This window comes from Bos javanicus, chromosome 4, assembly GCF_032452875.1.
Source record: "Bos javanicus breed banteng chromosome 4, ARS-OSU_banteng_1.0, whole genome shotgun sequence".
Classification (NCBI taxonomy): Eukaryota; Metazoa; Chordata; class Mammalia; order Artiodactyla; family Bovidae; genus Bos; species Bos javanicus.
Window position 1 is genome coordinate 31,048,488 of NC_083871.1, and position 12,726 is coordinate 31,061,213.

The window sequence follows — 12,726 nt, forward strand, 5'->3', positions numbered from 1 at the left end:
CACTGGGACGACCCAGAGGGAGGGTATGGGGAGGGAGGAGCGAGGAGGGTTCAGGATGGGGAACACAGGTATACCTGTGGTGGATTCATTTTGATATTTGGCAAAACTAATACAATATTGTAAAGTTTAAAAATTAAATTTAAAAAAAAACAGATGAGTAAATATGACTGGGATATATGCTATAAAATACATGCTTTAAAAAGTCTAAGATTCAGGCTTACTTACCTATTTAGTCTGGCTCCTTCTTGGCATTGAACTTCAGTTGAGTGGAATTTTTTCAAATGTTGTTTTTAATGGCAGTTGTCTTGTGAGGACTTTCTGAAAGTCCCCCCACCCCCAAAAAAGGGAATTTGAAAGTTATTTTTTGGTAAGTTTTCATCTTAAAAATCTAGTCAAGCTGGCCACAAGCAGTGTTGGAAATGACTGGTGTAAGCTTGAAAGAGCTGATGATTAACTTGTCATGAATTTCGTGAGGTGGTTGTTCAGTACAGATACTAATAAAAAGCTAAATTATGTACACTTTTGACTAACGTCTTTGAAAGACAAAGGTGATAAGCATGCAAATTCATGATTTCCTAATTAGTTTCCTCTATTTTAGTAACACTTAGGCTTTTAGGTTACTTCGTGTCTGTTGTGTGTGTATGGTGGCGTGCAAGCTCGTTTCGTGCTAGCTCCACGTTCAGCGATGCTATGCTGGTAGATGACATCAGCCATGGTGGAAGTACTGATTCCTTGAAAGTCAGCAAGTGCTATTTTTGGAGAGTCAGTTGTTAACTGTTTACCAGCACAGCACTGGCCACAGATGAAGGCTGACCTCTAGCACAAAACATCACTTACCTTTCTGCAGTGACAACTTACAATGGAAGTGTACTGATGTACCCACAGATTTCCCTTCAACTCCTACACGTGTGCTTCTGACATTTTCAGATTTTCCACCTTTGTCTATGTATCCAGTAGCTCCTGGGCATTTTTTAGTTGAAATGAAGGGTCTTGTTAGCCGTGATTGACAGAGGTAATTGTGACCTGCTTGGGAATGGCTAGAATGTGGGTATGCATTAATCACTTGGTTTCAGCAATTTGTACTTACTTCCTTATCACATTTTAAAACAAAATTTCATATTTACTTTGTAGACCCTGTGCCATGGTGGCCCCAGACATCGAACTAATCTGTGAAATCCTATTAGTTGCTGAGGGTTTTGTGGATGCACGCTCATTAGCCCGCAAATTTATCACATTGTACACACTCTGCCAGGAGCTCCTGTCCAAGCAGGTGAGGGTCTTTTGTTGCTTTTTCCCGGTTGTTACACCCCATTAAAACAACTTCTGAAGTATGGATGCTGGGTAATTTATCACTGATATTACAGTTAGACATTTAGGAATAATTTTATATTTTCCCTTAAATTTTGAAAATCTATGCTTTACAGTTCTTCATTTAAAAAAAATTAAACACATGAGACAAATTTGAGTTTTATCAATGGGCTTTTTGTGTTGATAAAACTTTTATCAAAGTTTTATCAACACAAAAAACAAATGTGATTGTTTTTAAATGTAATCAATGCTATAATTAGATAGGAGTTTTATGAGGCCTCTCTTTCTTGGTGGGAATGTTATTGTCCAGGGAAAGATGGTGGGAGCGTTCATAAGACCCAGGGAAAGCTGATTTTCTGAAGAACCCTCAAGAAATGTTAGAGTTTCTCATTTTGTTGGTTGTTCTTTCTTTGAAGGTAGAGTTGTTTTTTTGTGTTTATTTTTGCTCTACAATTCCCTAGTCTCTGAAATGGGCCAAATTAATGTATACTTTATTCTCCAGTCAGTAGCTTCTTGCTGTTTCATTGAATCTGCTGATGGGTTTAAAAAAATGGCATCTATATGAGCATCACCATTTTTAAATTTAGCTTTGTGGTCACCTTTAACTTCAGTCTTTTGGTGACCTTTTGTTAATTCCTAGTGACGTTATTTTGCAGGTTTTTCAGGGTGTAAGTATTAAGTATTAAAATATTTAATATATTAAAATATTAATGTATTAAAAAGTATTAAAATATCACAGTTACAGCCATACACTTACTTATACTGTCAGATACACTCATGTAAAATTACCCATTGTTGGGATGAAATTTAAAATCTGAGAGGCAAATGCGTGTGGAAAATGTTGATGACAGTGTTATATGAAGTGAAGTAGTATACCAAACTGTAGATGTGATCTATAACTCGAGTGTGTTTTATAAGTTATATTGTGTGTTTTATGTATAAAGTGACTGGAAAATACATTGTGACTTTTAACATTTCTTTCTGGGTAATAAGATTGTATTTTAGAATTTTTCCTTATTGTTTGTAATGATATATGTATTTTTTTCAATGAAACCATTTTAGTTTTATAATGGAAAATCATCAGAAGAAAGCAGTGTTACTGGATCCAGGATACATGTAGTCACAATCATACTGCATTCCCAGTACCATACTTAAACATTTAGTGAGCATTTACTGTACTCAGGTAATGAATTTATTGCTGCTGATGATGAAGGGGGTGAACACAGAACAAATGAAACACTCAGATTTCTGTCTTAAAAAGATCTATTTAGGAGATTTAGTACACATGACATGAAATTTAGAAAGAAATGGAGGATGAAAAAAACGTATCATAGTTTCAAGAAAAAAGGAACCAGTATTTACGGAACAGGGACCATATGTTATCTTTATTATCTTGATGAAAACACTATGAGCTTCAGATGAGGAAACTGAGTCAATTCCCTATCTGAAGCTCATGAGTAGTAAGTGGTGGGAACATGATTTGAATTCAGTCCTTTCTATTCCTTTCTAGGACACCAGCAGCCAGTTACAGGAGGAAGATGCTGGGAGTAAAGGCAGAACAGGCAAGGAAAGAGTTTTCCAACTCAGAGAAGCCTCAGGGAGGAAATGAGGGGGAAGAAATTCATCCAGGACAGAAAAGCTGAGTTAGGGACACAGTCCTGATAGTTTTCTAAGCTGTAAGAATGAATTTTAGAAACATCAGTGGACATTTTTGACCAAAGGAATAACATAATGAAAATGGTGAAAATTATTTTAACACTTGTTTGCACTGTTTAAATGTTTAGGCGTTTCATCAAGTCGCCTTTAAAAAAAAAAATTGAAATATAGTTGATTTACAGTGTTGAGTTACTGCTGTACAGAAGTGATTCAGTTATACAGACAAGCACACACACGTGTATATGTAATCTTTTTCATATTTTTTCCATTATAGGTTATTAAAGGATGTTGATTATAGTTGTCTGTACTACAGTAGGACCTTGTTGCTTATCTGTTTGATATGTAGTAATTTGTGTCTGCTAATCTCAACTCCTAATTTACACTTCCCCCTCCACCCCTTTCCCTTTGGTAACTGTAGGTTTGTTTTCTATGTCTGTGAGTCTGTTTCTGCTTTATAAATAAGTTTGTTTGTGTCATATTTTAGATTCAACAGGTAAATGACATCCTGTGAGATTTGTTTTTCTTTGAGTTACTTCACTTAGTATGATAATCTCTAAGACCATACATGTTGCTGCAAATGGCATTATTTCATTATTTTTTATGGCTGAAGTATTCCATTATATAAATGTATGTACACATCTTCTTTATCCACTCTTCTGTCAGTGGATAGTCAGTCTGCTTCCTGTATTTGTTATTATAAACAGTACTGCTGTGAAGTACTAGTATCTTTCTATCTTTCATACATTCTCTTCTTTAATAGTTTTACTGCAGTGAGTTACCCCCTCCCCAATCTCTTGTGGCCTCCAAATGTTGGCTCTTCCCCCTTCCTTCCCTCCCCAAGCCCTAGTTCTTTCTATATCAGTGGCTTTGAAATGATTTTTGCTGTGACCCACAGTAAGACATACTTTTTTCTGTGGAGACTCAGTATACACATATGCGCATACACACACGCACCCAGATAACAACCGAAAGAGAAATCTTCACCAAGCACTTCGTACCGTTACTGTTTGCAGTGCACTGTGGTATTTTCCATTGCATTATTTTCTATTTTAATACCAACAAAAATGATGGTTAAGACCCACTACAACGATTTTATTATCTACTAATGGATTGAAGGGCATATTTATACTTACATGTGTTGCTCCACTGCTCACAAGGCAATGACTGGTTTTACTTCCAACAACCTTGTAATGTGGGTGAATACTTCCATCTGCCTTTTCATAGATGATGATAGTAAGACTTGGAAAGTTAAATGACTTTACCTCAGGCATAGCCAGGAGACATTAGAGAGAAGGGCTGTTTCTGTGTGGTTGTAGATAGAAGGCCGTTTATACACAACCTCTCAGTTGATGCAGAATGTCTTCCCTGAGGCCCCTGCTCTGTGCAGTGCACCACGCTAGGGCCTAGAAGGCAAAAAATCAACACGGGGTCTGTGCTCCAGGAGCTTGGAGCCTGTGAAGAAATCTTGGGCAGAGACAATGTAAAAGTTTCAAAGAGGTATCAGTTTAATCATTGAATGTATTTTAAAAATATTTTATTGGGGTAAAGTTGGTTTACAATGTTGTGTTGATTTCAGGTGTACAGCAAAATGAATCTGTTATATCCACTCCTTTTTAGATTCTTTTCCCATATAGGTCATATAGAGTATTGTGTAGAGTTCTCTGGGCTGTACAGTAGGTCCTTATTAGTTATCTGTTTTATATACAGTAGTGTATATGTCTATCTCAGTCTCCCAATTTATCCCTCCTCCCCTCTTTACCTGCAGGTAACATTATATAACTTATATGTGGAATCTAAAAAAGGGTTCAAATGAACTTATCTACAAAATAGGAATAAAGTTACAGATATAGAAAACAAACTTAGAGCTACCAGGGTGGTAAGGTGGCCGGATGGATAAATTGGAAGACTGGGATTGACATATATATGCTGCTACTGCTAAGTCACTTCAGTCGTGTCCAACTCTGTGCAACCCCATAGATGGCAGCCCACCAGGTTCTGCCGTCCCTGGGATTCTCCAGGCAAGAACACTGGAGTGGGTTGCCATTTCCTTCTCCAGTGCATGAAAGTGAAAAGTAAAAGTGAAGTGGCTCAGTCATGTCTGACTCTTCGAGACCCCATGGACTGAAGCCTACCAGGTTCCTCTGTCCATGGGATTTTCCAGGCAAGAGTCCTGGAGTGAGTTGCCATTGCCTTCTCCATATATATGCTGCTGCTGCTGCTGCTGCTGAGTCACTTCAGTCGTGTCCGACTCTGTGCGACCCCATAGACAGCAGCCCACCAGGCTCCCCCGTCCCTGGGATTCTCCAGGCAAGAATACTGGAGTAGGTTGCCATTTCCTTCTCCAATATATATATGCTACTACATATAAAATAGGTACTACATATAAAATAGGTAACTAATAAGGACCTGCTGTGTGTTGTTGTTGTTTAATTGCTGAGTCATGTCCAACTCTTTGTGATCCCATGGAGAGTAGCTCGCCAGGCTCCTCTGTCCATGGGATTTTCCACTGGAGTGAGTCACCATTTCCTTCTCCAGAGGATCTTCCCCACACAGGGATCAAACCTGAGTCTTCTGCACTGCAGGCAGATTCTTTACCACTGAGCCACCGAATAAGTACACACAGGAAACTCTACTCAATACTCTGTAATGATCTATATGGGAAAATAATCTTAAAAAGAGTAGATACATGTATATGTGTAATTGAGTCATTCTGTTGTATGCTTGAAACTAACACAACATTGTAAATCAACTGTACTCCAATAAAATTTTTTTGTAGAGAGGGAGTAATGAGGGAGATTAGAGATCCAGGGCCAGGAGGAGATAGAATAGCAGGGCTCCAGGTGGACAAGAGGAGTGTGCTTGTGGTTGGAGGTAAAACATGGGAGTAATTGTACCCCTGAGTTCGCAAGTTTATTGAGAGAACAGAGGGAGGCAGGCAAGTGGAGCCTTGGGCGAATACTGCAGCTAAACACCATGGAAAGAAGAGATTTGCTGACAGAGGCAGAGAATCGGGCAAAAGAAGCCGGACAGTGAAGGGACATGATTTTTTAAATTTCAAGGAGGGGATAAAAATATTACTTTACATTGTCAAGACACGTGTTTAAGTGAATTCTTTTAGGCTTAAGCTCTTCTGGAATGGAAATCTGAGTCCCTCATAAAATTTTTGAAAGAATGTATCTGTGTTTTGATTTTAGGATCATTATGATTGGGGACTTCGTGCTATTAAATCTGTCTTGGTTGTAGCTGGCTCCCTGAAACGAGGAGATAAAAATAGACCTGAAGATCAGGTACTGCAGTGCTAATATGATTTTGTTGAGTGAATAACTAAATGGCTTCATACAAAGAAAAGTGTATGTATGGATGGTGGGTTATACATATCACAACTTTAAAAAAGGATCACATCTATTTTTAATACAGGCTATTTTAAGGACTGACATTTCTTGCGTTATACAAGACCACAAGAATTTTGGAGTAAAAGGATATGAATCTATGAAAGAAAATGTGATTTTATAAGTGCTTTTGAAATACCAGCCACAAAAAGTATTTGAACAGTCATAAATAATTCAGTAATCGCTGTTTGATTTTCTCTGAGGAGCATTTAGAAAATCTTATTGAGTTGGGATATTAATCCTAAAAATGTCAATGAAGACATAATCTAATGGAGGAAAGTATGTTCATTTCATGGGATGGACAGGAAGAAAGCAACAGGAAGGATGCTTGCCCAACACCAGTGAAATACTTAACTGGTTATTTAGAGAAACAAGGGGATGTTCCAGTCTCCTTCATGGGGAAAAACAATAACATCCACATTGTGCATTTTTCTCTATTAAACAAGTGGTGAGAGTAATTGATATACAGCCTTTGTGTAGATGCAGTATGTCTTGCAATTTTGAAAAAAGGTCTATTCCTTTGAGTTTCTTTTCATGTTAAGGGATATTTATCCTGTGAATTTCTACTTCTTTTTTTCCAATCTTTCTCTTCCTCTCAGTCACAATTCATGATTGGGTCAAGATTGTCATTTGTTTGTTTTCTTGCTATATTTTTATTTTTGTTGGGACACTTACCTCTTTGTGTGAAAGTCACCCTGATGTTCAAATTACTGCTTTTAATATCTAAAGCTGTCTTTGGTTTTCAACCAATACAGAATGAAAACCCAAGCTAAAAATGGGTGGAATTGATCATTCTGAGATTTTCAGAGTATTTTGAATAAAATGATCTGATGGGACTGGTGAATTTATATCCTGGAGTTTGAGGATTACAGAGAGAAGCATCTCAGACCTTGTCTTAAGATCCAGACATTATAAAGGAAGGGACAGGGCCCCTTGGCTGGCTTTAGTCTGAGGTTACCCATGGTATGAGCAGAGTTCTCTCCTGTTCTGATACGTGACCTTGTAAGCAGTTACCCTCCCTGTAGATAGAATGGCATTCTAATAGAGCACAGGATCTATCTCATGAAATAGATATGAAAATTAAAAATAACATCTTTAGCTGTTGATGTGCTTATTAGATCTCGTATCAGCTTTTTTATGAAAACTTTTCTGTCTTCCTTTCTAGGTACTCATGAGAGCATTAAGGGACTTCAATATGCCTAAAATAGTGACTGATGACACCTCTGCGTTTTTGGGCCTCATTGGTGACCTGTTTCCATCCCTGGATGTGCCCCGGAGGAGAGCACCCCACTTTGAACGGATGGTCAGGCAGTCCACTGTGGAGCTCCACCTGCAGCCTGAGGAAAGCTTCATCCTCAAAGTAAAAGGAGAGTTCCCTTGTCACGCAGCCCTTGGGATATTCAGTGCCCATAACTGCAGTGATGTGATACTCAGCCAAAACATCACCTTACATATTCCACTGACCTTAAGATGCTTTTGATACATACTTTGCAGCATTCTAATATGGAAGTCTTTAGTAAAGTAAATATAAATATCGTCCCATTTGTGAGAAGGTGAACATATACAGATATGATTAAGTCATGGTTTTCAATATGAACAGACTTTTCATTAGTTTATAAAACTCCTTGATGTGCAGCAAAAATTAATTTTGCTATCTTTTCTCTCCATCTTAAGAAAGGGTGGAAGTAATAACATCATTAGCACATGTTTATAAGTGGGGAGAAATGTCCATATGTATGACATCATCTGACTTCTCAAAGGCTTGTGCATGTGCTTGCTCATTTGGGATATAGTGAATATACATGAGTGTTAAAATACATAAAGGGCATCTGTTTTAGATGCTTCAGAGGATATGTGATTAGGTATAGATGATATTAGCCGTATACTGTTTCTGGTCACAGTTCATGAGTGTTACTGATTTTCAGACTCAGTCCTGCCATGTACTGAGTACTTCTATACGTCACTTCTGCCTGTGCCCGTGACTCATTAACTAATGGTTGTTCTTCGTTCTCATCCTCATATTCTACATTGGGAGATCTGGGAGAAACTATACTTTGCACTTGTTATCTCTGAATTTTCCCGGAATATAATGCTGCTTGGTGGGGTCTGGCTTGAGTTGTAAGAAAAGAACTTGGCAAAAATGGGTAGATTTTTTTTTTTTAAAGGAAACTAGTGTCTGGTTGTTCGGTCTGTAGGTTGTTCAGCTTGAGGAGCTGTTGGCTGTGCGACACTCTGTCTTCGTCGTTGGAAATGCAGGCACAGGGAAGAGTAAGGTATGGTAAACACCTGTGAGCCTTGAACAAAACTGGCATAAGCGTGGGGCCGACATTCAGTCCTACTTGAGAGTTCCCTTCAGTGAATTTGCTCATAATTTGAAGTTAGAATCTGAGACTCTGTATTGCTCTCTGATCAATTGATATTCTTTTTCTTTATAATGAGGACAAGGAAAGAGGAATTAGTAGAACACTGCACTCAAGGAAAGTAAATGAAGGAAGACGGGGCTTTCCACGTGAGATAGCATCCTATTCACACATTTAGATGTATGCCCACCTGTCTTACGCATCTTTCAGTAATATACCTGAATTATTTTATCCAAAGTAGATATATTGAGAGACTCTAGAATAAGATACCCAGATTACAAGATTGGTTTTGCCCTACCCACATTTGTCAAAACTATTTTCTGATCTTTTCCAAGTTATCCTAGTTTCTCCTTCCCATATCACTGAGAAAAACCCAAATAGTTTTCTTCAATGTCACTCTCTAGAGGCCAAAGCAGAACTTGAAAAGCAACGGAGGAAGCAGAAGCCACGTCTGTGAGGCACCTGTTATGTGCCGTGCCAGATGCACGATGTGTGGTTTACTCCGTACAATGATGAGAGTCCACGGCTGCTGTTATCCCCATTTCTAGTTCACTGCTTGATTTTGTTTGGTCTTAGAGTCCTGGAAACATGCTTTTTTGCTTGGCAGACGGTATAGGCAGAACTGCATGTGTTTTCATTGAGGGTGCTTGGGTAGAAACGTATTTAGTAACCGGAGACTAAAAATAAGTGTCGTGCGCACATGAGGCTTCAGGGTGTGGATGTCTACAGAACTTGGCAATGTTTAGATCAGAACTCAAAGTGGTACGCTTGGAAAGGGAGGCCCGGGATAGGGCTTTTTTCTAGTGAAAAATGTAATATTTGAAATATTAAAGTAGATAACTAACTGATAGACCTGTAATTATTTTGTTAGAGTAAGTTTCAGATATGGGCTATGGTGAAAGGAAGGATAAAATTAAATTCTATCATTTTCAGTAGATTAATGGTTTCTAAAAATAGAAGCTTAATATTCCTAAGACATTCAATTTCTTTCATCCAGTCTTCACTGATTCTGTTTCTGTTCTATTCAGCCTTTACTTAAGCTGATAGAACTAGAGCACCAAAACTTGGGGCCATATTATTTAGCAACATAGTATTCTAAGTATTTGGCAATTGTTTGTCAGCCCTTTAAACCCCTGTGAGCAAAAAGGATAGTTGGCTCGATACTTGGCTTAAGGCATCAGTTCGTTAAACAGATAAGTATTAAGTGCAGATTTTATTTTCTCGGTCTCCAAAATCACTGTGGACAGTGACTGCAGCCATGAAATTTAAAGACGCTTGCTCCTTGGAAGGAAAACTATGACAAACCTAGGCATATTAAAAAGCAGAGACATCAGTTTGCCAACAAAGGTCCATATAGTCAAAGCTATGGTTTTTCCAGTAGTCATGTATGGATGTGAGAGTTGGACCATGAAGAAGGCTGAGCACCGAAGAATTGATGCTTTTGAACTGTGGTGTTGGAGAAGACACTTGAGAGTCCCTTGGACTTCAAGGAGATCCAACCGTGCATCCTGAAGGAAATCAACCCTGAATATTCATTGGAAAGACTGAAATGCTGAAGCTAAAGCTTCACTACTTTGACCACCTGATACAGAGAGCCGACTCACTGGAAAAGACGCTGATGCTGGGAATGACTGAAGGCTGGAGGAGAAGGGACAACAGAGGATGGGGAAGTTGGATGGCATGACTGAGTCAATGGACATGAGTTTGAGCAAACTCCAGGAGATAGTGAAGGACAGGAAAGCCTGGCATACTGCAGACCATGGGGTTGAAAAGAGTCGGACACTGAGCGACTGAACAGCAAAACGACGTTAAGCATCTATTCTGTGAATTCCTAGCCTCAACGCTTCTTTTCCTCAATTACCTAGATCAGAGTTGCCCAGCTTCAGCACCATTGACATTTGGATCTGCTAAGTCTTTGTCTTGGGGGCCGGCCTGTCACTGCAGAATATTGAGCAGCATCCCTGGCCTCTGCCCACAAGAAGCCCAGCAGCACGTCCTCCTCCCTCAGGTCAAGATAGTCTCCTGTTGAGAACTTACTGCTCTAGGTCACCAGTTCTCACAGTACAGCTAGACAAGCCTCATAGGCATCACCTCGGACCTTGTTAGAACTCAGATCAGGCCTATCTGAGACCTACTAAATTAGAAACTCTGAGACTGGGTCTTTTAGTCTGTTTTAATACCTTTTATGCACTTTGGATGCAGGCTAAATTTTAAGAACCATCTAAATAATATAGGCAGAGCGGATGTTAACATCATGCACAGGAATAACATGTACAGGCCTTTACTTTGCACAGATGGTTAAAAATCTCAGTTGATGATGACTTTCTCTAGTCTACATTGTTGAAAGAATCAGGTGAACTGATCCTCAGGGATTGTAGGATTAAAGTTTCCAAGATGGGAATGAAAACACACACATGAAAATGTTTTCCCATTCTCAGTGCACTCAGGATATATAGGAAGATATAATGCGTAAGGAAAACCCTGCAGAAATCTTTTGCTTTTCATTTGGCTTACATTAGTATTAGTTTTCTTAGCTTTTTTCCTTTTCTCCCCTAGATTTTGAGAACATTAAACCGAACATATGTTAACATGAAACAGAAACCCATTTGGAATGACTTAAACCCCAAAGCTGTGACAACAGATGAACTCTTCGGTTTCATACACCATGCTACCCGAGAATGGAAAGACGGCAAGTAGTATTTCCCCTTTTGAAGTGCTAAAAAATTCTTTTTTTTTTTAAATCCAGAAAATCATTTCTTAGTTCAAGCCAATTTTAATCATGGCTGTAGATTTAATGTTTATGGGTTGGCGTTATTGGAAATAGAGCAGCTCACAACAGCATTTATAACCTATAAATTAAACCCAGATTTAATAAGTGGTTGATTAGCATTCAGCAGGTTCATGCACAAAGCTGTGTATTTTATCCCCCATTATTTATGTCTGCGCTCCCTGTAAACCGGAAAAGTCAACACAAATACTTCAAGAAATATTTATGCAGTACCTGATGCAAGACACTAAGTTCCAAAGTCCTTGGAACATGTTTCTTGTCCTGAAACCATTTTTGCAGACGAGCAGATTCCTTTTTTTGTTAAGATAAGTTCTTACGTTCTCATTTCCGTAAGCACACTAACCTTGTCATCATCCTTGAGTTCTTTCCCACCATACATTCAACCTCACAGCAAATTCTCTAGGCTTCACCTTTAACGTTATGTGTTGTATTCCAGTACTTCTCACCTCCTCTGCAGCTTCCACATAAGTCCAGACCACCAACAGTGGGTCACACCTCATGGGTCTCCAAAAAGCTCATTTTCCATGCAGTAGACAGAGGCTCTTCAAAATGTTACTTCTCTGCTTGAAGTTTCCAGTGTGTTTCATCAGCATTAGGATCCAGCCTTTATCCAAAGCCTACAGGGTTCTATGTGATGGAGTCCCCCTTCCCCATCTGACCTCATTTCTTGTTCTTTGCCTTTTACTTGCACATATGCTCAGGCCTCCTTGCTCTTGCCCCAGATTGCTGAGCATCTTCCCACCATGGGCCTTTGCACTTGCTGTCCCCACTGTCTGCAGCAGTGCGGATGCTGCCATGGCTTGCTCCCTTACATTACTGGAATGTCGGGTCACATATCTCATCAAAGAAGACCTTCCTGATGAGCCTATCAAAGAAGCCGACTTCATCATTTTCCTTCCTAATATGTACACACTGCTTCCTTAATTGTGGGACAATCAAAATGTACTGTCTTAAGCTTTCTAGCTTTTTTTAAAGACTGTGGCAGGAAGGGACAAATAATTTGTTTATTCTGAAAATATCTGGAAGCCTTTCAAATCATTGTCCATTAGAAGCGTTGCTGACATTTTTGTGAATTACAATGGCAGGTTCGGTTTTGACTGTCACTCTTCTTTGCACGAGATACTTCACAGGAAACAAAACCTTCTACATACGTGCCTCAGTACAGTTTTTTTTTTTTTTTCACTGTAGTATTATATACTTGAGTTTTGAACACTCAGCAGCTATT

General features: G+C 38.9%; 1 protein-coding gene across 3 annotated transcripts in view; it reads left to right on the forward strand.

Moving 5' to 3' along the window:
* DNAH11 (dynein axonemal heavy chain 11) overlaps positions 1 to 12,726 on the forward strand; it is a 364,495-nt gene that overhangs the window by 144,234 nt on the left and 207,535 nt on the right. For all 3 annotated transcript variants that reach the window (XM_061413683.1, XM_061413682.1, XM_061413681.1), the window contains exons 36-40: positions 1,132 to 1,270; positions 6,159 to 6,251; positions 7,519 to 7,713; positions 8,549 to 8,626; positions 11,270 to 11,402. In XM_061413683.1, coding sequence (XP_061269667.1) covers positions 1,132 to 1,270; positions 6,159 to 6,251; positions 7,519 to 7,713; positions 8,549 to 8,626; positions 11,270 to 11,402 — 638 coding nt within the window. The remainder of the gene's footprint in view (positions 1 to 1,131; positions 1,271 to 6,158; positions 6,252 to 7,518; positions 7,714 to 8,548; positions 8,627 to 11,269; positions 11,403 to 12,726) is intronic.